We start from the raw sequence: 25,189 nt of genomic DNA on the forward strand, positions 1-25,189 counted from the left end.
CTATCGGTGTCGTCGCTCGAGCGTGGGGAACTTGCACTCCCACGCTTGCAGCCGAGCAGCACTTGGAGAAGCCCTTGCATGCGCGGTCCCGCCTGGGAAGGAAAAGCGTGGCCGGTTCGCCACAAGAGCAGACGAGGCAGAGACAGCAGCAGGCTCGTCACACCTAATGACCATCCCACATCCAAGGAAGAAGCCGAAACTGACAGCTCCGCCAACCTGCGACGCACAACAAAGAAGTTCGGGGAACACTCGAAGGGTTTGTGTTGTCGTTCCACGTGTCGCTGCCAAGACGAGGACAGAGGCGCTGCGGAACCTTCTGACCCAGCAAGACTTAAGTGTGCAGATACACCCGGCGACGAATGAGCCACTCTCCGAACGCCAGGCCACGGGCAGTGGCGATAGTACCGAGCGAGACGAGCGTCTCAGCCAGAATATCCCTAAAAGTAGAACGAAGGGTTCCATGGCGGCGACAAAGAACAAAGAGCGACACAGAACTCACAAAAACGGATCTGTTCTAGTCTACGCATCACATCCAGATAACGTTGCGCCGAAAGGAGAGCAGCATCTCCAGTTAAGAGAAAAGGCCATCTCCATCTTGGGCCCTGAATGGCGGCGAGGAAGACGATAGAGAAGGGAGACAGCGAGAAGGAGTCGAAAGGACGGTGCGCAGGCACTTACTACAGAGACAGGGAGAATGAGGAGATTCCGGTTCACAACGGCAGCGTATCCGCCGGTGAGAAAACCAAAAATGCCGCCAACCGCAGCTCCCTGGACGCATAGCAGACTCGAGAAAGGACAACCATTTTTCGCATCGATTTCCCAACCGTCCCCGCACCACGAAAAGCAGACCAGGAGCCGTCGCTCGCGGGCCACAAACTGCCAGGTGTGTGACGTCACCTGGCTACCGTTTCACTCTCAGATTCGGAAGAAGGACGACAGCAACCGCGATGGGCTTCTTCACTTGCGGAAGCAAAACCAGGAGGATCGTTGCTTGGCTGCTTCTTTTTAGGAGAGAGACCGCGACACGAGAAGCCCGAGTTAGATGGCGAAAGAAAGAAACGAAACTAGGCACAGCGTACTGCAGTGAGACGGCGCCCACCCCAGCAGGATTTATTCCACTCCCCCACATTCCCCCACGCACAAGGACCCTGGAAGCCTGGAATACAAAAGGCTTTCTCTCCTCATTCACAAACTGGGGGCGGTTTGTCGTCGTCAGCCTTGTCGTGTCGAGGCAGAGAATGAACCAAGTGCACGGCGCCGAGGAGGAGCAACTGGAGCAGACAGTGGATCGCAAAGAATGGGCGGAGGCGTTGGGGAAGCACACTCAGAGATCGGGGAAAAGCACCGCGGCGCCTTCGGAGGCCTGTGCCAAGCCACGCGACAGTCGAGAAGGCGTTGATCTTACCATCTTCATTCCCATCTTGACACCCTCCAGGCAGTTTCTCAGTCGCGGGTTTGTGACGTGGCGGTCCAGAAACGAGGCTTCCCGGCCTCCGTGCATGCGCCGCCGCTCCTCTTCGATGTATTCGCGATCATAAATGCCTGGGGATTCTGAGTACGGAGACCTGTCAAAGAAAAACAGCCAAGAGACGAGAAATCAGAGAGCGAATAAAAGTCTCCACGAAAAACGGCATGGAAAATCCCTAGCTTTTTCGTGCTGAAGAACGCACAACCGTCAACGCCTTGGACGCAGACAGGACAGTAGATCCACACCTCAAATATGCAGATGTCTGTGCAGAGGCAGTTGGAGACTGTCGATTCACGCACAGCCTAGATGGTCACAGCGACGCTCACGGATCTCCACGAAACAATCTGAAATGTGTACACATACACATTACACGGAATTCCGCAACCGCACGCACGAGCGCACCCGTTTCCCCAGTCATCCATGCGCATATACATACATATATATATATATATATATATATATTAGAGCAACAGAGAGGTGGAAATAGAATTAGCGGAGAGGACCAGGGACCGGAAGAAAGGAAACAGGTCTTTTGGGATTCTCACGCGTATTTGCCAAAGTCTTCTTTGGCGTAGTAGTCCTCCGTTTTCCCGACACTCAACGAAGGCATCGAGAAGCCAGTCGAGGAAGACGAAGACGAGGAAGGCGGTGAGGACGTAGGCGGCACTGCATGCGCACAGTCACACATGGGCAAGGGACAGCCTCACTATCTCGCGTGTCAAAAAGGTGGGAGACGACAGTCAGCAGGAGGCTCCACGCGTGTCTGCTTTTCCCGTTCCTCAACGGCGATGAAAATCACCTTGAGGCGCTGGCGGAGGAGTTGAGAAACCTTTGAACGGCGAGTTGAGGTCCACGGCGGCTGCTCCGAGCGCTTTTGGTGGAGCTGAACAGGATACGGAAGAGAGGGGCAAAAACGCAAAATTGCTGACGCATATGGGCAGGGGAGACGCCAGGGCAGTGTCTTGAGGCCATGTCCTATCCAAGTCGGCTCCCCTTCAATCCATGAGCACAGTCGACATACGGCTTTCAGATGCAGCGACAGATGCACTGACGGCGACTCGCGATATGTCACTGGTGGTTCAGTGCCGACACCACCATTTTGACGGGATGACGAAGTCGATGAGAAACCCGTGTCAGAGACCAAGAACGGGTATCCTGGCGCTTCTTTCTTTCCTCCGGAAGGCGAGATTGTCCGGTCGTCGCGTGGCGGCCCAACACGCTCGCAACGGCGTGGAAGTTCATTTCTACAAAGAGCCCTATGCAATCCTCGTGATACTGATGGGAGTAGAGTGAAGAGAGCGAGGAGAGAGAGTGAGACATCTGGTGTCGTCAGTCGAGTCGGGCGAGGCAAGACAGAGGAAAAAGAAAACTGCAAGTCTTACGCGGAGGTGCGACGGCTCCGCCTGCCGGTGGAGGGGGAACGAACTCGTCAAATTCGCTCTTCGGCAAGCTTGTCGGTGAGCCTGAGTTGCCTGAAGCGGAGGAAGCTCCGCCGCCAAAAGGCCACCTGAACGCAAAGAAATGCACGGCAGACCAGAAGGTATACGAGCAGGCGAGGTCGCAGATCACTACCCCGTTCCATCAAGGAGTTTCCGCGTGTAGTCGGGGACACATGCAGGATGGAATCCATCAGCCAAGAGAGCAGGATAGGACAGGTCAGGAGCAAAGTGACAAAGAGAGCGTTCAAGTTAGCACGAGAGTAGAAACAAACATTCATCGCTTCGCAGTCGTTTTCGAGAAAGTGACTGGGCCCCCTCTCGCCTCCTGCTTGGCGCTCGCAGATCCGTTCGCTGTCATTGTTGACCTAACCCCTGTACCGATGTTTTTCTTTTCGGCTGATACTGTCGACCGGTGCTTGCATGCATGTGGAATTCTGTGAGAATTTGTGAACTGCCGCAGGATGGAGCCATTCGGAGCAAGAAAGTCCACATAACGCCACTTACCAGCCCATGATGCGAACGACCGGTGCGAACCACGGAAGAAAAGCGAAATTGCCCCGCGGAATTCGGATGATATTTCGGAACAGCTGCGTCAACAGTCCACATGCAATACAGAAATGCCTGTACCACCCAAGAAACCAGGTTACCCTTGCTCGTGCGGTGAGGCAGTTCTGTGTTGGAAAGACGTCAGAGTTGCCAACGGAATCAAAAAACAAATCGCCTCCCTGCCCAACAGGAAACCGCGTCCGGGAAAAGAAGTGAGAGAGCGGACCGCGGAAAATCTGAGTATGCGCGTTGGACTTCGGGCCCGACGGGGCTCTGCACCCAGTCCGTCGGCAGCCTCGGACAGTGATTCGAGGTATTTTGACGAAAACCCACGCACAAGCCGAGTAGCGCCTCAATGCCTCTGTTGGGGTGTACAGGCACTCGGGCGCAGTCGCACATCGCAGGCAAAACTCAGCTACAGTCAAAGTTCACAGGATTTTGACGGAAGAAAGCTGACGTTGGACTGCGGCAGCGAATGCGGTGTTGGAGACTCGCAAGTCGGGCATGCAACGTCTTTTCGCGAGGAAAAGCTTGAATGGAAAAGGCGGCTCAACATCAGAACTCGGAGAAGAAATCCGCTGTGTTCGGGCTTCTATCATTTTGTGTAAGTTAAATTGGGGGGGGGGGTAATTGAGTTCGGCATGACTTCAGGTGAATTTCTTGGTTAATGGTATTGCTGGGTGTCGTGCCTGCACATGCCATCTGTGACTTGAGCCTGTGGGACAAACAACTCGTGACCTGTGGTTTCTTGTCTATGGTTTCGCACTGGCCGATTCAAGCTGAGTTGCCAGAAACGCTGTCCATTACACACAAGCGAGCTACGTTTAGAAAATGGCCTTTGTGAGATAGTGAACCAGAGAGCGGAGGTGTGGCTAGCATGCGTTCTGGCCAGCAGGGACTGGAAGAAGCATTCCGGGAGCTGGTTAACAATGCGTCACTGCAGTTGAAGATAGTACTGGCGCTCTTAGACTGGGAAAAAAGTCAGTGTACACACCGAACCACCGTTGAATTCACAATTTTTCGCCTGTTGCGCGTGCTGTGAAGCCGGAGGAACTCTGTTTGTGTATTCATTCGGTAGAGCGTGTTTTCACGGCTGCCGCATTTTGTATAAATTCCATTGGAGGGCAAGCACGTGCTCACAGAACTGCTTATCGGCTTACGAGAAAGGAAAACGCGGTTGTCGCCGGCCTGCTTTTTCGTTGCCGCTACCCATATCCATTTGTACCATTACGTACGGACAGGCAACAGCCGGAGGCGCCGACAGCACTATTCCAGGCAGAATCGCCACGAAGCCTATAACCCTGCTCGCCCAAGAGTTCACTAAACCGTTACCAATTCCTCACCGGCAGCACAAAACACCCACCGGTTGTTTAAATGATCCACGGGGGCAGTAATACCTCGTGCGCATAATGCTTCCTGGACACACACCGCCTGGTAACGCTGTGTAGGCTCTGTCAGCAAAAGAGCAATTCTGTTTGGGTACGCAGAACGCGAGTAGTGTCCGACGTGTGGTTTTAGACTACCAGTGGAGGTCTCGTGTGCAGCTGAAGCATTCGAGAACGCGTTGTGGTCTTTTAGTACACGGCTGGTGGCAGACCGTAGCGAAGCTTTTTCCTTCCTCGATCGCTCGAGGAGCGGCAGACGGTCGAACAAACTTGTCGATGTGGAGGGCGTACCTCTGAAGAAGTCAATCACCGCTTCTCAAATGTAATCTGTGATGACAGCGAGGACGAAATGTCGCGAAATGTGGTCCTTCGGAACTTAATCCCTGAGGGAAGATGCCCTTTCCGAACCATCAATCACAGATGTAGCAGCGTGGCTGCATACACCGCACAACATAACGAGGGAAGGCCATTTATCTGACGTGTATTGAAACCTTCGCATTCAAAACTGTTTGCACGGTTTTGGGTCCATCCGAGCGAATCCAGCTTAATCTCTCAGGCATCCACGTGAACCGAATGGGGCGATCGGGCAGAACCACACTAACTGGCGGTCACAAGATGACAAGAACAGTCGGACTAAAAAGTGAAGTCTTCAAAAGCAACTTCAGAATGGCTTCTAAGAGGCGAAGCATTTTTCGTGGCAACGCATCGGCCCCGAAAATAGACCGTATTGCCGTATCGTTCACGCAGGTGCGGGTGCCTGTGGCGTCCACCGAAGGAACTGAAGCCCGTGGCTGAGAAAACCCAGAGAGCGAATCGTGGACACAGGAGCCCAAATTTACGCGTGGACATGTGATTTGCCTTTATGCCACATTGGAAAACCTAACCTGCGCACATAGCCTTCAGGACTCTCCCAGAGGGTGTCTTGCTACAACGAAAGAAAAGTGTCGCGCCTGCTTATCTCGGACAGCTCCCCTGTGTCTCGTCTCGATTGCTTTTTTCTGGATCTCCGGTAATTCGCTGCTTTTGCCAACTACCACCAATTAGTTTTCTCTGCCAACCATGCACCCGTGGAATGGATGGCGGCTGATGGAACCTTTTTGATTCATGATGCTTTTTCCGTGCTCTTCCTGGTCAGCCGTTGAGTCACCGCAGTGTCGTCTTTTCGCGAACAGCCACATGGGGCGGCAGACCACTCCCCCTGTCTGTCTTCCCTGTTCCCATGCTTGTGTTCCGCGTATCCCCCTGCTGGGTTGAGCCTTTTTCAAAGGAGGCTTTCTGTTAACACTGTGCGTCTGTCGGCGAGCATCTGTTTTGCCAGCCTACGGAACGCTCTAGGGGAAATGCGACTGAGACGGCGCAGCGGCAGCGCTCGATGGGGGCTTTGCCCAGTTGGGTCCAACAAACACGGTCGGCCTTTTTCTTCCTTCTGGCAGCCTTTTTCGTTTATTCTGCACTTCCAGTTGGGACTCCGTGAACAGCATTCTGGTGTTTTGGTCGCCGCTAGTAGCGTCTCGCACCGAGACAACATCGCCAGCGACAACGGGCGCCCTCCCCTTCCCGCGCTAGCTTTTTCCACCGCTATGTGCCGTTCTTGTTTCTGAAAATGAATTCAAGTACGTTCTTCGTTGACGAGCGCTTCTGGTAATCTCGAGGACGAAAACACACGTCCGTGTCGACATCTTTTTCCCGTTCTCGTCTCTGGCTTCAAAATGTCGAAGAAGAAGGTGGGGGTGTATATTCTCGACGAGCGAATCGGCCGCGGGTCGTTCGCAGCCGTATGGAAGGGGCACATTGAGCAAACGAAAGAGATCGTCGCCGTGAAAGTGATTTCCCGTCACACTGTTCACGAAGCTACGCAGCTGAACCAGGAGGTCGCCGTCCTCAAGCAGCTCCAGCATCCGAACATCGTGCGATTCATTGATCTGAAGGTATCTCACCCACTCTCGAATTTCGCAAAAAAAAATTTGAGACGAAAGGGTAGAGGCCGAGCTACAAAGGGTTCAGTGGCCACCTGCATGCAGGTTTTATGTCACGCTTTGTCCCCTCGCGTAATTCCTGTCGGGTTACATGCTCAAGTATGAGAATAAGTCTTCCGTGGAGAGACGCCTTTCACAGTAGCACGTCCCCAAAGCCGTCATGGTTACACACAAGACCACATAGAACGATTCTGTGAAGCACACTCGTTGTCTCTGCCGCGTATTACCGCAACACTTTCAGCCATACAAATCCCAACAGAATCAAGGTTTTCTGTTTATCTGCCAGCGGGCGGAAGCCTGCCGACGATTCACTCCCTACATTTCTGTGCTGGACGTGCGTGTATCCTTGTCAACTCACATATCTATCCATATATGCACCTCTCTGTTTTTTCCTCGGGGTCCATCTAAAACTCACCTTCAGAGCGGTCCTATATCTACCCCGACTTGTCACTGGCTGCTGATGATTCGCCTGGAGGAATTTATGGCCTCGTCCCTGTTGTCCTCGGGTGCCTCATTTCCCCCTTTGCTCATTCATGTTTCTGCGTTGTCTCTTTCCCTCTTCTTGCCGCCGTTTTCCAATCCCGGGGTCCGTCCAGAAGAGCCAGTTCCACTACTACTTGGTCCTCGAGTTTTGCTCGGGCGGCGACGTCTCCAGTTTGCTCCATCAGCACGGAGGCCGCATCGCCGAACCGTTTGCGCGTCGTCTGCTCCAGCAGATGGCTGCGGGACTGTTGGAGATCCATCGAAGAAGTTACATCCACCGAGACTTGAAGCCACAGAATCTATTGCTGTCGTCGTCTTCTCCGCATGCAGCAACGCTAAAAATTGCCGACTTTGGCTTCGCGCGGACACTTCAGCCATGGGACCTCGCAGCAACCGTGTGCGGGTCTCCACTGTACATGGCGCCCGAGATCCTCCAACACCAGTACTACGATGCCAAAGCAGACTTGTGGTCAGTTGGAGCGATTTTCTTCGAAATGCTGCACGGCTGTACGCCGTTCTCTGGCCAGAACCCTCTTCAACTGCTCAAAAATATCGAGCGAGCGGCGCAAGCTGGCCCCCCCTTCTCGGACTCCGTTCCCCTCAGTTCGACCTGCCAAGACTTGCTCCGGCGGCTGCTCCGTGCGAATCCCCTTGAGAGAATGAGTCCGGAGGAATTCTTCTCGCACCCCTACGTCGTTGAAAAACCCGCTGAAGGAGCAGAGGGACCAACTGTCTTGTCTGCTCCGTTCCGCCTTCGTGCGTCTCGTATTGCCGCATCGCCGGGAGCCTCGGGGACGAGGGGAGAACGAGAGGAAGGGGGAAGACAAAGAGTGGGCGAAAAACGAACGACGAGAGCAGACACAGAAGACCGAAGAGCAGGAGCAGGGCTGATGCCGGAGACGAGACTCGGGGACGGGGAGCTAATACAGACGAGACGAGAAAAAGGGCGCAGCGAGGGTGGAACGCATGGCGGCGGCACGGGGGATGAGGTGTCTAGACACCCGGCTGGCGTCGTCGGAGATGCAGAAGAAATGCTAAGACCTTATCACGGCGAAAGGGGACTAACCGACAACAGCTTGCGCAGAGAGGAGGCAGAAGAGCGACCGGACAAACAAGATGAATCAGCGCGGTCTTTGGAGCGGGAAGGCCGCGAGACAGCGCGAGACGGGTCCCCACGGGAAGACAAGAAGCGAAGAGAAGCGGAAAAGGCAAGGCCGAAGCAGACCACAAACCCACGGGAAGTGGGATGCGCACAGATGCAACATCGCGACACTGTTCCTCTGTCTTTGAACAACGATCAACGAAGCGAAATAGACATGCCTCCATGGAGAGAACACAAACGAAGGGCGCGCCTCTTTCAGATTCTTCGTGTCGAAACTATCCCCCACGAGAATCTGCCCCAGATGCTATCTCCACACACCACTACTCCTCGTCCACCGTCCTCTTCTTCCTCTTGTTTTTCGTCGTCCTCATATTCTGCAGCTTCTTCTGGGTTGCCTCAGACACCAGCGGCGCCTTGTGGGGGGGACGCCGCGTGTAGGCCGGCAGCAGGGCGGGTTCTTCCGAGGCACATCCAAGACAGAGAGGAGGAAACGACGAGCAGGAAAAACGATCGGCCTTCACATCTCGAAGTCCTGCCGAATCGAAGGCCAGAAGCAGTGCGTTCCGAGGACGCGCCGGGCTGGCAGACGCTTAAGAAAGGAGGAAGAACCTGCGGTGTCTCGGCTGTCGACGCGGCGTCGCAACTTAGCGACACGAGCGAGGGAACCCCCGACGCCATGGAGATACCCGCTTCCTGCGAGAGGGGAGACCATCGAGCTGGGGTGTATGCGGAGCCCCAGACGGAACCTGATTTGCCAGCTTTCGCCTCTCCGCTTCTTACAGGGAAAGACCCAGGTTCACTTCGTCACTGCGCGAGGGAAGACAACCGCATGCAGGCTAAGCCGAGCGCTGCATCTTCGGTAGGGGTACTCCCCTCTTCTTCGCCTCCATCCCTCGTCTATCGGCCATCTCTGGCCTCCCCTGCAGGCGAGTCTCCTTTCTCTTCAGGTCTTCATCACTTCCCTACGCTTGCCTCGGCTCCTGCTGTTTCGCCGTGTCCCGTCCGACCGATCCTCAACTCTCTCGTCTGTTCTCCATCGGCACTCCACACCGCTTTCCCCTTCTCTGGTGCAGGTTCGGCGGCGTTCTCCTCTCAGTCGCTGCTCACCAGTTCGGCCGCGCGAGCGTCAAACCGTTTTCGTCCCTCTTCGTCTTTCTTGGCGCACACTCCTTTTTCGTCCATCGCCTCGCCTGCTGATGCGCCGCCTTCCCCTTCCGCTTCCTCCGATGTGTATCCGCTTCTTCCTTGTCAGGCGTGTCCTTCTCGCGCGCAAAGCCGCGAAGAGAAGGACGAGCAGAGTGCCCAGGAGGGAGAGGAAGACGACGGGTGTGAGGACTATGTGATTGTGGCCCCTATTCCCTGCGAGGGCTCATCAGCTTCTTTCCGCCATGCGCGCTGCTCCACAGGCGGGGCCCGTGCGTCGCCAGAGGCACTTGGAAGCCCCAAACACCCAATCCGACAGAACCGAGAGACGCGCTTCGCCAGCTTCGCCTCCTTCGCTGACAATCTGAGACGCTCTTGGGTCGCCTATCGAGGCCGAGGAGACTCTGAGGCCTCACCTTCGGCCGACGGTCCGCTTCCTGCATCCCTCTCAAACGCCAAAGAAATGCACGCTCGGGCGCAGGAGGCCCTAAAGGAAAGGCAGCAGACGTTTCTTTGCCCGCGCCCGGGTTTTTCTTCCTCATCATCCGCTCCTTTCTCTTCCTCTTCTCCCTCTTCTCCCTCTTCCTCTTTTTCCTCTTCATCTTCTTTTTCTTCATCTTCCTTCTCTTCATCTTCCTTCTCTTCTCCCTCTTCCTCGTCTTCCTCTTCTTCCTCGTCCTCGTCTTCCTCTTCTTCCTCTGTGTGTGCTGGTTCGTCTTCTTTCGCCCCGTGCCTCTTGCCTTCTTGCGCTTCCTCTTCCTCTTCTTTCTGTTTTTCCTCTTCTTCGTCGTCCGTTTCCTTTTCTTCCTCTTCTCTCTCTTATCCCGCACCTTCTCCTCCCCCTCCTGCGTCGTCCTCTGTGTCTCCCGCGTCGTCCTCTGTGTCTCCCTCGTCCTTCTCCTTCGCTTCTTCTCTCATTCCTCCCGCGTCGGGCGAGCTGGTTGCTTCTCCCTCCGTTTTCTCTGCCGCGTCTGGGAGCGAAGAGGCAAGCTTCGCAAGCGGGGAGACAGTGGCGCGCGCAAACCAGGAAGAAGCCTTTCTCTCTCTCCACGTGTCGAACCTTCGCGTCGTCGCCGTCGACCTTTTCTTCCTGGCGCAGGCACTCGCCAGATTCGCGGCTGCAGAAAGGTGCAAAGAGCGACGAATCCTCTTGGAAGCGAAGCAGCAAGAGAGGAGAGAACCGTGCGGGAAGACACCGGCTGTGTACCCGAACGAAGCACACGAGGACGAGCGAGAAGGCGCGAGCGCAACAATCCTGGCGTGTGCCAGTCTGGGCCTCGTAGTCCCTGCCTTGAGGCTTCTCCACAAGGCTCTTGCAGTCACCACCGACAGGCAAAGTGAGAACGGAAAACTCAAAAGACAACATACATAGTTTGTCTCTTTTCGTCTTCCCTTTTTCTGCTTCGTCCTCGTCGCTTCTCGTTTTCGGGATCCCCTCTCCTCTGTCTCTGCCTGAGATTTTTCTCTCTATTTGCTTTTCTTCATGTGCCACTGCCGCGCTCTGATTCTCCTTCCCTGTGTAGCGCTCGGCAGTTCTCAGTGATTCTCTACGTTCTCGCATCTTCTGCCTCCTGGTTCTCTCTCGAGCCTCCCTCTCTTCTTCCTTCCCCTGCTTTCTCCTGCTGTTCCTCTTCATGCGGTCTCGCGGTTTTGCTCCTTGTGTGGCGTCTCCTCTTTTCCTTTCCCTTCTTCTCTGTCTCCATCGAGCCGCGTTTTTCCCGCTTGCCTCCTTCCTAGCCCCCTCCGTCCGCTGCTGTTTCTGCTCCGTCTCTCCTGTCCATTCTCTTTTGCCTCGATCCACTGTCTCCCGCCTCCTCGCGTTTCTCCTTCCGCGCGCTCCTCAGGAGAAGCATCCCTCATGCACTTTTTCCGCGAGGCTCTCTGCCTGGCTCGGTGGTGTGCACACATCGCCCGAAAGGGTGCATGCGCCCCTGAAGGCTCTGTTTCATGCACGGTGAGTTTTCACTTTCTCGCTCTCACTCAGGTGGTTTTCTCTCGCGGCATTGCAGTGCCCACCAACCGGCCATCGCTCTCAGTGCCAAAGGCAGACTATCTCCACAAACACCTGACGAGCACGTCATATATATATATATATATATTTGCAAATACAGCTTACCATGCTGATGCGTATACATATATGTATATATATAACTCTATATATACATATAGCTATATACAGACATAGGTATAGTTATATAAGGAGACAGAGTGTGTGCACACGTTTATGCACGAGGATAGGCACTGTGGAGAAGATTCAATTCGTGCCTTTCACGAGGCTTCCGTGGGCTCATCTTCACACCTGGTGGCTGAGGAGGCGGAACCAAGGCGCTCTCCAAGGAGGGTGCTGCCTGAAGACATACACATGGATACATATGTCTATATATGTACATATATACAAAAATTGCAAAGGCCAATCTATCTATCTATCTATATGTATGTATAGATAGATACATTCATAAATGCATATCTATACACAGACATACACTAATATGCATTCGCCTATACGAAGGTATGTATGTGCATATAAAATTTTGCATGAGTATGTATAGATGTATTCGCGCGGTGCGCGACGGTGAACTTGAGCGGAGTCTTGTGTGTCTGTGGGATGCTCAGGGAATGGCTGCTCCGAGTGGATTTCTTGAAAATTCAATCACGGCGAGGTGGCGGAGAAGGTTGCGAGCAGCGGGGCGCGAGAGCGAGAGAGGAAAAACCGCGTCTGGAGTGTCTGCGAGCACGGTTCCTGCTTCTCCGAGAGGCTCCCTTTCTTTGTTTCCTCCTCCTTCGTTTCTTAGATATCCGTCTGGGAAACGGCTTTGTTTCGCCCCTGCTGGTCCACGCTCTCTGTCGTCCGTGCAGAGTGAGAGATCTCTTTCTCCTGCTCTTTCTTCTCTCTCTCGTCCTTCCAACACCGTAGAAAGACGGCGTTTCTCGTCTTCGGAAGCCTCTGAGCGAGTGTCTTCTCGTTCCTCTATGGACAAACGCGACGGCGTCTCGCAGCCTCAACGGCCTGCACCGTTTCCTCGTACTTCGGTCGTTCCTTTCGTCTTTTCGTTTTTTCCTTCTTCCCCGGCTGTCAGCTCGTCTCGGGCCTCACTCAAGAGCAAAGCGCTGTTCTTCCCCCGTCCATGTTCTCTCTCGACTTCGGCTTTCACGCCTTTTTCCTCGCGCGTTTCTACGACAATCCTGCCGTCGGAGACTTCCGAATCTGCGCAGGCTAAAGACAAACGCCGGGTCTCATTCTGTTCCTCACTGGCTGCCTCTACCTCGCTCTCTCCTCATTTCGCTTCCGCGGTCTCCTCTTCCTCCTTCCCTTCGTCTTCCGCTTCTTCCTCCTTCCCTTCGTCTTCCGGTTCTTCCTCCTTCCCTTCGTCTTCCGCTTCTTCCTCTTCCTCTGTTTTCTCTTCCTCCTGTTCCCCCGCGTCCCTGTCCTCCCACGCCTCCTCCCCCTTTTCTTCACGCCCTCATACTTCTTCAGTTTCGTCGTGGTCTGCGGAGTCGCGTAGTCAAGCCCCGCATTCGAGTGTAGAGACACGTGGCACGGGCGAGAGGGCGACGATCCACGCGCCGGCTCTCCAGCCCCGCGCGTGCAGGGAAGTTCCTGGTGAGACAGGCTCGCCCCGCAATCGCCCGTCTCCACCGAGAGGGGACAGGACGAAAGAGACACGGCACGACAGAGAGGGACAGCAGTCTCTAGACAGCCCGCACAGCAGAGCACAAAGGGAACGGCGGTCGAGCGCTTCCCTCGAAAAAAAAGACGCCGCAAAATCCATGATCACCGCGCAGCCCGGGGGTGGGCTGCGAGAGACAGGGAACCCAAACGAAGTCAGGGAGAAGATGAGAGGGCGAGAACGGAACGAGAAAGGAGACGTCGACGCTGAAAGGCGAGGAAACGAAGAACTGCGAGAAAGCGGGTCACAAGAAAGGGAAAACGCACAGGAAGAAAGGCGAGAAGGGGGCGAAGATGAAGCAGAGAGAGGAGGAAAAGAAAGCGATTGCCAGTGCCCGTTTTGTATGGAGGCATTGCCTGCGTTCCCCAGTGCACCGGTGAATTTTCTTTTTCCGGCTTTCTGGTATGCGGCGGATGGCCTGGTGTCTCGGAAAGCGCAGGAGAGAAGGCCTTCTCCTACAGATGCTCAGTCGCGCTGCGCTCCATCTCCGTCCTGTTCTCCCTCTTCTTTATGTTACCTACCATTCCCGGTTAAAGCGCTCGGCCCTCGCTTGCCAGCCTTCCATTGTCTCTCTCTGGTCGTTGCACGAGTGAAGCATCTGCTCTCAGTGAACACCGCGCAACTGACGCAGGAGCTCTTCTTTCTGAGTGACCGGGGTGTATGTACACTCCACCCTTCACATCAAGGGCCTCGCTCACCCCCCTCCTGCACCGGTCGACTTTTTTCTCGCTCGCACTCTTCACGCTCCGCTGTTCGTCTTTCTTCTTCCCCTTCTTCCGCGTCTTCTTCCTGCTCCTCTGTTCCCTCGCCTTCTCTGCTGCGGCGGTGTGGCCTTTGTCCGGGTGTCGATTTCCGCGAGCATCTCGCTGGTTTGCTCCTCGACTTCCTTCTGCTTCGCTCGGGGGAAGAATCCCGCGAAGCACAGGCAAGCGTCCTCCTGCAAATTCGCCTCCTCTCGCGCGCCCTCGCCCTTCAGAAGCATCTGCATGCACGCGTGCTTTCGCAGCGGAAAGATGTCAGTCCATAGAGGAAAAGGTTTCCTCTCCTGTGCGATTCAACGTGGAGAGTCAGCGCAGTGCCTCATGTTCTCGGTTCATCCGTAAGAACAGACGTGCTCTCGTCGCTTGCATGCGTCTGACCCGTTGACTCTTTCTCGCCCTTTTCTCTTCAAAAAAACATCTTTCCATTCAGAAGCGTTAATCTCACTGCTCACACACATTCAAACGTGCATATCTGGATATACATATATATATATATATATATATGTATATATATACAGGAGCGTGTACGTGTATATATCCACGTACCCACGCACGTGATGTTTCTATCTCCACATAAAAGTTTGTGTAGATGGCGGAGAACGGCAGATGTGTGCGGGTAAGAGGTATTTCTGTTTCATGGCAAAAACTGTGGAAGGCGTTTTTCACGGAAGCGAGAAAGTGTCGCGTCGAATGACGGGACGAGCTGTGATTCTGTGTGCTGAGCAGTGCCTTGGAGGTGACCCAAACCGTGTTGTCGCCGTTGCCCTATGGCCGGACTTTCCGAAGCTGTGAGTGCAACGTTTTCCAAAAGTGGTTACAGAGGGTTACCTTCCGGCCTTTTTGGTGGGCTTTGGGGCAGAGTTATGGTGTATGGACATCGTTCACAGGGGTGACTCGTGACAAAAGGGTCGGGGGAAGTCGCACGCCTCTGGACCTATTTGAGATTTTTTTTCGCCGGCAATGCTACAGCCTTTTCCCGTCTTCTTGGCGCCCGTCCGTCTCGAGCAAATGAGCAGGCACACTTGAATGCAGAAATATGTGTATTGGCATATTCAGACATATACATATATATACAGATATATATGTATATGTATTACATTGTCTGTGTCGAATCGTGTCTGATTGGGTATTACTTAGGGAGATACAGACGTAGGCAGCGCCATGTCTCTCCTCGGAGAGTCCGCAGGTTTTCTGCAGGCGTGCGGTCCTTAGCGGAACTCGTCACTGGGTCTGTCGCAGGGCGTCCGCAGCGGCACCGGCGGCATTCACGAGATGCATGGCCTCGCGGCGGGCTCCAGTCGTGGACGCAAATCAGTGAGAGTTTGAAGAACGCCAGAAGCAAGTTTGGAGAAACAAGGTTGTGGATCGGGAAAACGGCGAACTGAGGAACACCGGAGGGAAAGCAAAAGAGCTGAAAGAAGCTCCACGGAGGCGCTGCAAAGCCTGGCAACGGCACAGGCAGGCGAGGCAGGAGAGGCCGCTTGCGCTTCGCGAGAAAAAGCACTCTTCGCCTCAGTTCCCTCTGGTCAACGCACTCGCTCGCGAGCGAGGCCACGGGCATGGCTCCGGATACTTGAGGTGTACATACACCTCAGATGCACGTTGAGAAAGAGGCGAGCTGCGTGCAGTGGCGCTTCGGCACGACCCGGCGATTGACCCTTGGGAAGGCTATTGCGGCGCCTTGGCCGCAATGGGCGGCTTCCGGACGAATTCGAGATTTACTTCCCTGAGAAAGCCAAAGAAAATCGCGAGACACCCCTAATCGTTCAGAGGCAACTGGGTTGCTCTCAACACTGGGCACGGTGGGGCTGTCTTCCATGTGCCGGGAAGGCGTTCCGCGGCAGCCCGCGAAAAGGACGGGAAGATCTGCTGTGTCGGCATCACATCGCTTTGGCGCATTTTTGCGCGTTTCAGGTGCAAAAAAGGAAGGCAGAAAACCAGCAGTTCGTCAACTTCCGTAGAACACCCGTAGCTAAGCGAAAACAACGAAAGCAGCAATGGTGTAGTCTGGTTGTCGCGCTGTTGAAGCACCTCTCTTCACACAATGTCGAGGCCTGCACTCTGGGGACAGCCATCCCGGATCTTTTCACAAAACGACACAGTTCAAGAGCAAAGACGGAAAAACGTGCCTAACCCAAAGACAGGATCTCTGCCCTCTCTCCGGCAACCGGCCTTCGCTCAGGTGTCTGTACACCCGTACTCACCGGATACGCTGGCGCACGAGGTCCATTCGCTCCTCCGGAATGTAATCCAGTCTCTTGTACCTGAAAGAAAACCAAGGGCAGGAAAAGAGGCCTTGCCTGAACGAATCACTTGTCCATTTGTACCTATTTTGTGTATGCATGCATTTGAAGCGCAACCTAAACAAAACGCAAATACTAAACTATGCACGTATATATATATATATATATACACATATATATGGCCTGAACTGTTCACGGCGTACGTAGACATCCTTGGGAGGTCGTTTCTGTTGCATTCCGCCCATCTTTGTTCTGTCAGTTTCCAGAGTTTTGAAAGCGGCGTTAGCATTTCTCACCGGATGTCAGTCTGCAGTCTCTCGAGCAGCTTCGTGAATTTTTCGCCGTGCTCGTCGCATCCTCGGCAAACGTCCGGGTTCTGACGCAGCCAGAGGACGAACGCCTCCTTCAACTCGTTACTCTGTAACATCCAGAGCATACAAACAGTCAAGTCCACGCGCCATACACACGCACGGCTACACATACAATTCATAAATTGTTTGCATGCGTTGGCGTAACTCCAGAAGGGCGCGCGCACGGCTCGCACATGCATGCAGCTGCACAGGTAGGCAGATATCAAGTGATCGGGTAGATGGACCCGTGCACCGTTTAATGTGCAAAGGTACATATGTATGCATGATAATATCCGCCTTCGTCGGTATATCTCAGGAAAAGGCAATTCCTTTCCATCCTTCCTTTCCTGATCCTTGTCCCTGCACAAACCCCGCCTTGTTTCTTCTCTCTTTCTTCTCCTCTCTGCCTCGCGCCTTCCTCGCGAGCCCCTCTTCCCTCCATCTCAGCCCGCAGCCGCCTTTCCCTGCTCACCCACTCACTAGCGCTCCCCCTTTCTCCCCTCCCTCTGTTTCTCTCTCTTTCGTTCCCTCTGGCTCTTTTTCGTAGGCTGCTCACCCTCTCCTTCTTCCACTTTTCGAAATTGGCGAGTAGTTCAGCTGGAGGTAAGCCGTCGAAGAGCCGTTTGTTCGTCTGCAGCTCCTCGAGAACCTGCGCAAAAACAAAGAAGCAACGTTCCTGACCACACCAAATCTCCAAAACGGTCTTCTCTGCACGTCCTTAACGCGCTGACCTCCTGAGGCTGCTTCTTCACTCTGCCACTGCTTCACTATCAGCAAGGAATGTACCCCCTCATCGCGGGGATTCTGTGCAGCCTGCCTGCGCAGTTTCCCCTCCAGTTTTCCTCAAAGACTGGTTTTTGCACGAGGTGAGTTTTCCTCGACACGTGTGAAAGTGGGCTGTACATATACCGGGCGTGTTCTCGTCCACCATGCATGCAGTTCTCACCTCGTCGAAAGACGCACTCAGTTTCTCACAAGGCAGTGTGTTCAGCTTCGTCAGGAAAAGGCGCACGCGGCCCGTGGTAAACTCTCTACCAAAAGGAGAAAGCAGAGAACGCAGCGTTGGTGATTCGAAAAAAAGACGATCTCATTCGAGGACCGAGACACTTCTCTCAGAGCCAACCTCCCTTCTGTCCCAAAACACTTCCATTCACGCGTCGGTAGCAGAAAAACTGTGTCGAACGGCAAAAATGGACACATGGCGAGATTGATATGGAACAGCGAAATAAGGAAATTCATTGAGATACGTCCGCCGACTTTGCTGTCGGTATCAACATGCGCAAAGATATATGCATACATCCGTAAAGGTGCATGCGCAAACCTCCACATGCAACTCTATACATAAACACATGTACTGACAGATACACACAAAACAGACAAAGACACGCACGCACATTCAACGCGTACATATATATACATAGACCAGGGTGTACATATTTTTTTCTGTGGGAGGATGTGTGCGGGATCTTCAGCGAAATCCGATTCCGAAACGGAAAACAGAACGCGTCTCTGAACATATCAGTGAACAAGTGCACTTCTCATGTGTGTTTGTGCGTCTGCATGCGGCAGACATATTCCCCCTGAGGCTGGACTGCACATATGACAAGCCTTGAGTCTCTGTGAGGAAGAGCGGAAAGCAAAAAGACTTGTCGATGTTTTTCGAAAGAACTGGGGGCTGTGCGTGGCCCGCTGCGCCTCTCACTGCGACATACTCCACAAAAGAGACGTAGAGCTTCTGCTTCTCTGACTCAGAGAGATTGTCGGTGTGGAACCGACTGTCTCCTTTGAGGAGGTCGACGGGGATAACTTCGCTTCCTGCTTCGCTGAAGAAAAGTTCCAAGAGGAGACAGAAACGCGTCGAAGTTCCGAAACGGAGAGCAGAGAAGGGAGTGGACAGCGGCGGCGTCCGCAAAGCGAGAAAAAAGGCGCGAGAAAGCGAGAAAGGTGCACAGACACCCCGCCGGCAGCGAGACAAGAGAGATACGGGAGAGAAAGGACGCGAGAAAAGGATGACAGAAGGACAGAAAAGAAGTGCGCGACATGAAGCAACAACCACGCAGAGAGAACGCCAGAAACCGGCAAAGAAGAGAAAGAGAAGGAAGCGAACAAAAAGGAAAGGAAGTAAAGGGAAAGCAGGAGGAAGAAGAAAAAACCGAGACATGAGTCAGAAACACGACACAGGCGACACGAGAAGGTGCAAACGTGTAACTGGTATAGATATACATTTATGTTCCATGCAACTCTAGAGGTGAGCAAAGGTAGCGGCCTGCAACGGGTCTAGGCGAGACACGGACAGAACGAATGACTCTGAGGATCGAGTGTCTCCTCACCTGTTTGTAAACGGATTCTTCACACGCTCCACCAACATGTTCCTGCAGAGCGGCACGCGAGACAAGAGAAGCACTGAAAATGGAACCTGCTGATCTTCCGAACAAATACACATATATGCATATATATATATATATATATATATATGCATGTATATTTATAAATTTGCGTGTACCGAGGGTACACTCCGCTCCTCGAGTGACCATTTCTCGGCTGTCGCTCTCTCGCGGACTCCCTTCGGGGCAAGCTTCCCCCGGCGCCGCGCCTCGTCCCTCGCCTTCTGCCCGCCCGCCTCCTTTCTCCACGCGCATCGGCACCCGCACGCAAACGCAGATACGTATAAAGCGACAAATGCGTCGTGTACCCTTCCGTACAAGCATAGATACTAACAAATGTATGGGCATATACTCATATATGTTTGTTTTACAGGAAGCTCGAGAAGAGACGAGCGGAGTGGCTTACATGAAGGCGGCGGCTGCTTCTGTTTTGACCAAACGCGCGCGCTTTGTTTCTGCGTCTTCGACGGCACTCTCGGCGTTGCGCTTCTTCTCCTCGTTCAAGAAAGTCAGCTCCTCACAGACCTGCTGGAAGATTCTTTCTCTCTCACTCGCCGATCCCTACGCATGCAAAGAAGGGGAAACGCAGGAACACTTGGCGTGCGCATGCGCTACAACCCCCCAGACTCCACGCATGCGTCCCCACAAATGCATCCGTCTCTACGAGTAGAGATATGCTTCGGAACAGAAATGCACAGACGCCTAGAACAGACGTCTAGAGCAGTGATATCTCCACGAGAGACCCGAGGAATATACTCAGAGAGCCGCATACGTACATGCGCACGGTCGGGTGCGTGCGTGCCGCCCTTCAAAAGGTGTATACACACTTGAGACCGGGGAGGGAGTTCGGTGCTGCTGAAAAGATATGTGTAGCGAAACACAGCCACATGCATGCATCCCAAAAGAGTCTGCTTTTTAGGCAGGGCCCTGCAGTCCACGTGCTCCGCGATATTTACTCGGTTTCGACCTTTGCTAGCGCATGCAGAACCCGAAATTCTTTGCTCCCTGGGGGGCGTGTCCAGTGTTCCTGTCGTCCCTTCGCGTTGTCCCCTCCAGGTTCACTCCTCTGCTTCTTGCGTCTCTCCTTTCCCTTTTCTGTCCTTCTCTCTGCGTTCTTACAAGCAGAAGATACTGGGGATGCGAGCGCAGTTCCTTTCGCAGCGCCGCCCATTCGTCGCTCGGACGCTCCGCCATCTTCTCTCTAAAAGAAGTCACGGTCGCCACAGAACACGAACACCCTTGTCGTCCTCTGCCTAACTGCTAAGGAGACGGGTTACAACAAAAAGACTGGCATGCGCCACGACACGGCTGTATACGCATCTATACGCTTGAATACAGATGTGCACATATTTGTGTGTATATGAATAACTGGAGCCATCGGGGTACGTAGGCATGGATACGGTCTACCGTTTCCGTCTTCCAGCTTCCAAGTAAACGACACATTGAAGTGGGCGCGTGCAAACGCGGCTGCAGCACAACGCGAAAAGCAAAGATATGTACATACATATATAAATGTATCTACATAGATACACGAAGGCTGTGAGCGGCTATCTGGAGGTGTGCTTACCGCATGAGTTTTTTGAAGTCGCGTTTGATGTTGTTTTTCTTCATATTTTTTTCTTGTCGCCTTCTGTCAATTGTCTCCTCCACCAGGCGCTTGCGAATCGGCACCCAGTCCGCTGGAGGGACACCAGCCGCAATCCAGCGCGGGTCATGCCCGCAGCGTTTCTCGAGTGTCTCGACAGTCGACGAGGCGTGGACGTGGCCGCTCTCATACAGCTCATTCATCAGTTCTCTGAAGGCGTCGATCAGCTGAGCACCAACAGACGGAAACCCAAAACGCGAAAGAATGACGCTGCCGCAGGGACGCGACTCAAATCCAGACACCGACAGCCAGAACGAAAGGCGAACATCTCCACAAGAAGATACAAAACCGCCAACAGAATGGCTGTTCGCACGATCAGACCTCCCCAGGAATCCGTGTGTGTGTATATGTATGTATGTATGTATGCATGCATGTATGTATGTATATATGTATATATATATATATATATATGCATGTATATATGCATATATACATGCATGTATATATGCATGTGTATACCCATACGGACACAAGTGGGCATGTAGACGTTCACGCATTTATGGGTGAGTGTGTAGGTTGAAGTGTGTATTGGGTGAAGAAGAAAGGGAGGGTCTACGGGAAAAAACTGAAGTCACCAAACAGCCTTTGTCCCCGCCCGCCGCCACTATGTCTGGGGCGATAAGGCCCCGGCGGCGCGTTCCCAAACGCAGCGCACCTCTTTCTGGCCTTGTCGGTTTTCGGCGACAACTTCCTTTAAGCATTTCTCGAAAAGGCGCTTCCTTTGCTCGGCCGGAATGGCGGCGAACCGAGGATCGAAGAGAAGCTTGGGCAGCACCTGACAAGCAAATGCAGAAAGGGAGATGAAAGGCATGCGCATACGAACGAAAAGGAAAACCGAAAATAGAAGAAGAAAGAAGAGCAGAGGGGATGCTGGTTCTTCCTCACCTTCTCGTAGTGCGCAAAGGGTCCGAGATTCCTCTCACGGAGCATTTGTTTGAAGTCCTCGTAGCGGGCCATCTGCAACTGGAGCTGCCTCATTTCCTCCAACTCTTCCTCATCGTCGCTCGAGTCCGAGTCAGACGATTCTTCGCTCTCTCTCGCTCGCTTCGCGTTCTCCTCCCGATCTTGGGCGCTCTCCTGCTCGGTATCTCCGCCCTGGCGAGCGGTCGCGCGCCCGGCGGAAGCCGCAGAAGCCGCGGCGGGCACAGCCGCAGGAGACTGCCTGCAGGCAGCTCCGCCCGTGCGCTCGTCGATCGCCTTGACGAGATCGGCAATTTCTGGCGGGCACGTCCAGGTCGCCTAAAAACACACATGGGCAAACCAAAAAAAGACTATGGGCATCTCTCTCTGCATAAAACACGATATATGCATATAAAAATACACACGTATGGATATATATATATAAAGATGGAAAAGTAGATACGTGTGCATGCACAGATATATGTGTTCATAGGGATGCATATATCAACATATATATATATATATATATATATACATGCATACAGATACATACAGTATAGGTACGCATACACATGTAGCTAGAGAAACGTTTCGATGCACGTGAACGTGCATCTCACCTTTTTTGTTTTTTTGTGGTAAAAGTATTTTAGGCCGGTTGTCGTTTCGACGCGGTACCTGCGAAGAGCAAAGAGAGGATGGAACCCCAGAGACGAAGAAAATGCCCAGTTTGTTGCTCTTGCGCACGCTCAATTTCTTTTGTCTGCGGCGAGAAACACCAAAACAGGCTGTGTCTTCGTCTCGTCTTGGGTTGGTCTCGATTTCTCTTCGTTTCCCCTTCCTTTCTCGGGTTCTCTCAGCCGCAGTCGCAAAAGGAAGCAGTCCGCATTTGCGTAAAACGTGACGGTCTAAGAGTCTCGCAAAAGCCGAGAGGAAAGAAAGAGAAGCCTGTGACCCATCGACACCTTGCGTTGAAACAGCATCCAGGGGAGAGCGAGGACCACCGTCCGTTGGGTGTACACGTGGGCGTACAGTCCGCTTTTCTTTTCGGGCTTTCCTGATGCAAGAGGAAGCACAGGTTTCTCCTGTCCTCGCTTTCCTAGCTCGCCCTCTCTCTGGGGTGCGCGATGTCCCCTCTCTCCAAGCACTCACCGCCAGCTCTTTCTCTTGCTACGCAACCAGCTCCTTCCCCCCATAAAAAACTTCACAGGCGAATCTGAAGCAAAGCGAGTGCGTATGCATATATATATATATATATATATATATATTTATATATATAAGTTTGCTTGTGGGTACTGGTATACCGGGGTACATGCATAGAAATATATAAATCTATGTATGTCATCCTTCTCTCCGAGTGCTCTTTTCTCCCTTTCCCCTGCGCGTTCTTGTCTGCGCGTTCGGCATCCCCTCTGTGTGACTGTACACGGACCGCCGCGATCCAACGAGACGCCGCGCGGAATGGGGCGCCGTTTCGGTGTGTCTCTGCGGCAGTGTGTCCCTTTTCCAAAGCAGAGCTGGACTGCACGCAAGGGAGGTGCGCGGTTCCGTCGCCTACCAGGCGGTTGAGCCGATGGCCTCGTAGCATTCGGGCTTTCCAACTTTTCCGGCCACGCTGGCGTTTTGTGGCTCGTCGACAGCTGCGCTGGCGTCCCTCTGGGCCTGCATTTGTTGCAGAATTTGCTGCAGGATTTCCTTCTGCTGAATCCGCATTTGCTCCTCAAACCGCTTCTGCATTTCCTGCAGCGAGGATCCCTCGTCTGTGGCGGCGCCCTGCGCGCCGTGTGCGTCGGGTGTCTGTACGCCGCCAGCCAGCGCGGCCTGCGGGGCAGACCCGAAGAAGGGAAACGGAGGCTGCGACCACTGAAAGGAACCTTGCTGAGGGAGCGCCGCGCCGCCGTCCTCTTGCGAACGAAAGGGTTGGAACGGGATTTTCGGCGGCGCGAGAATTTGAGGCCCGCGAGACGGACTCGGCTCGCTGGTGCCCCCGGCGCCGGGCACGCCGAAGGCCAGACCCTGTCCGAAGGTGCCAGCTGTAGGTACACCGCACGGCGACGCATGTGGGCCATTGGGGTGCGGAAACGCTTCGTTGGAAAAAGGCGAGGGGCCGAAGTTGCCGAACGTCGGCCCAGTCGGAGCGCCAGGCGCATGCAGAAACGCAGCCGCGGCGGCAGCCCCCGCAGTCTCGGCGGCGTGGGAGGTTCTGGGAAGGCTCGCCTGGTTCGCTGGCGAAGACCCGGGAGCGGCGAGCTTGAGGATCGCCGGTGCACTCGTGGTTCCAGGGGAGACCGTGGTCTGGTCTGCTGGAGCAGGCGAAGCCGCGGCTTCTCCGTCGGCGGCGCGCATCCAGTGTGGACGGTTGTCAGCCCGAGCGAAGATGAGCCCTCGCCCACGGCCGCCAGCAGGGACGGTGCCTACCCCTGAGGCGCCTAGAGGAGAAGACGCCAGAGGGTGCATGCTGGCGGGGAAGCGCGCGCTCAGAACTCTGCAGAAAAACGCGGCGCAAGCCGTGAGGCGGGGGAGGCGCGCTGGGGAGCGGACGGGCACAGGGGAGTTGTGCGCCGCAGGAGAAAGGCGCGATGCTCCGAGCTCGCGTCTTGTCACCACTGGCAAGAGCGAGGGCGGAGAAAGGCAGTGAAGGAAGAGCGCGGCACGGAAACGGCGCAGCCTGGTTCGCGCAGGCCGCGGCGAGGACAGGTGACCAGCCGCTGTAAGCGTTTTTAGGGTCCGCGAGGCAGTGGAGGGTGGAGCGTGACACGTCGCAGCTTCGAAGTCGGCGACAACGAGCAAGGGAACGCAACACACGAACTGGAAAGAGGAGATGCACGAGGAAGAGAAGAAAGACCAATCGCCCAGCGGCGGCAGAGAGGCGGGTCCGAGGCTGGGACCGACGATGTGTTAGTGAGAGGGACGGAAAACAAGAGGATTCGGGGGAAAATGCTTCGAGCGCTCCCCACAAAGACGGAGATCTAAACGTATCACCGGCGAATTAGGGAGAGAAAAAGAAGCAGAGAAGGGACAACAAAGGATGGCGAGAAAGAAGGGCCATAATACGCTGAACGCATGTAGTGTCCGCCCGACTTACGAGCAAAGTGAAAAACGAAGCAACTCTGCATGCGCGGCCCGGGCGGGTGCTCTCGTTGCGGCGTGTACAGATGCGAGCTCGATAACTCACTACCAAAAGGATTCTTCACTTTGGGCAGGTTCCTTCGCTTCGGCATCATTTCCCACTACACGAACAAGCACAAATGGGCGTGGACGAACTGTGCCTTCGTGTAAGGCTTCGCCCGTTTCGCCCGGTCGCGCAAGTCCTCGTCTTTTCCAGAACACGGGCCGAATTGTCGAACCCAAAGACACTGGGCAACCCGCACGCGTGTCCGTAACACGAATCTCCATTGGCGTGAAAAAGGTTCGGGAATCTCTTATGCATCCTCCGCACGTCGTAGAGCCCCGCTGCTACGCGCGAAAAGAGCCCGTCGGGCACGAACACACACCAGCAGGCAGTGCTCAGACAAAGCACCGGCTCACCCATGAAGGTTTCCAGATGTATTTTCCTCTATACACCAGCGAAGTAGCCTTCGCAAGATGCACAACGAGCCATCGGCTCTTCCCTGTTTCCGTGACTGCACTGGACAGAAACGCGCCGGCGCCAAGGATGGTGAGCAGAGAAGCTCTGAGGCATTCCGGGAGCACCGGTGG

General features: G+C 54.2%; 4 protein-coding genes across 4 annotated transcripts; 2 read left to right on the forward strand and 2 right to left on the reverse strand.

Annotated features, from left to right (window-relative positions):
• Positions 1-3,419, reverse strand: NCLIV_058670 (conserved hypothetical protein; the record flags this gene model as incomplete). The annotated part of the gene is made up of 7 exons (XM_003885423.1): positions 1-216; positions 679-768; positions 1,406-1,565; positions 2,014-2,134; positions 2,268-2,351; positions 2,851-2,975; positions 3,412-3,419. 7 exons carry the CDS (start codon positions 3,417-3,419, stop codon positions 1-3), a joined length of 804 nt encoding a protein of 267 aa, XP_003885472.1.
• Positions 3,420-6,547: 3,128 nt separating this feature from the next.
• Positions 6,548-12,760, forward strand: NCLIV_058680 (CBL-interacting protein kinase 25, related; the record flags this gene model as incomplete). Its single annotated transcript, XM_003885424.1, has 4 exons — positions 6,548-6,766; positions 7,411-10,879; positions 11,387-11,496; positions 12,620-12,760. 4 exons carry the CDS (start codon positions 6,548-6,550, stop codon positions 12,758-12,760), a joined length of 3,939 nt encoding a protein of 1,312 aa, XP_003885473.1.
• A 793-nt stretch (positions 12,761-13,553) lies between these two features.
• NCLIV_058690 (conserved hypothetical protein) lies at positions 13,554-14,237 on the forward strand (the record flags this gene model as incomplete). The annotated part of the gene is made up of 1 exon (XM_003885425.1): positions 13,554-14,237. One exon carries the CDS (start codon positions 13,554-13,556, stop codon positions 14,235-14,237), a length of 684 nt encoding a protein of 227 aa, XP_003885474.1.
• A 1,402-nt stretch (positions 14,238-15,639) lies between these two features.
• Positions 15,640-23,947, reverse strand: NCLIV_058700 (putative FF domain-containing protein; the record flags this gene model as incomplete). The annotated part of the gene is made up of 13 exons (XM_003885426.1): positions 15,640-15,697; positions 16,176-16,235; positions 16,511-16,632; positions 17,121-17,213; positions 18,267-18,387; positions 18,895-18,936; positions 19,355-19,509; positions 20,068-20,149; positions 20,516-20,760; positions 21,249-21,368; positions 21,479-21,832; positions 22,111-22,168; positions 23,049-23,947. The coding sequence occupies 13 exons, from the start codon at positions 23,945-23,947 to the stop codon at positions 15,640-15,642; spliced, it is 2,409 nt and encodes an 802-aa protein (XP_003885475.1).
• Positions 23,948-25,189: the final 1,242 nt, after the last annotated feature.

Source organism: Neospora caninum, chromosome XI (genome assembly GCF_000208865.1).
Source record: "Neospora caninum Liverpool complete genome, chromosome XI".
NCBI classification, from domain to species: Eukaryota; Apicomplexa; class Conoidasida; order Eucoccidiorida; family Sarcocystidae; genus Neospora; species Neospora caninum.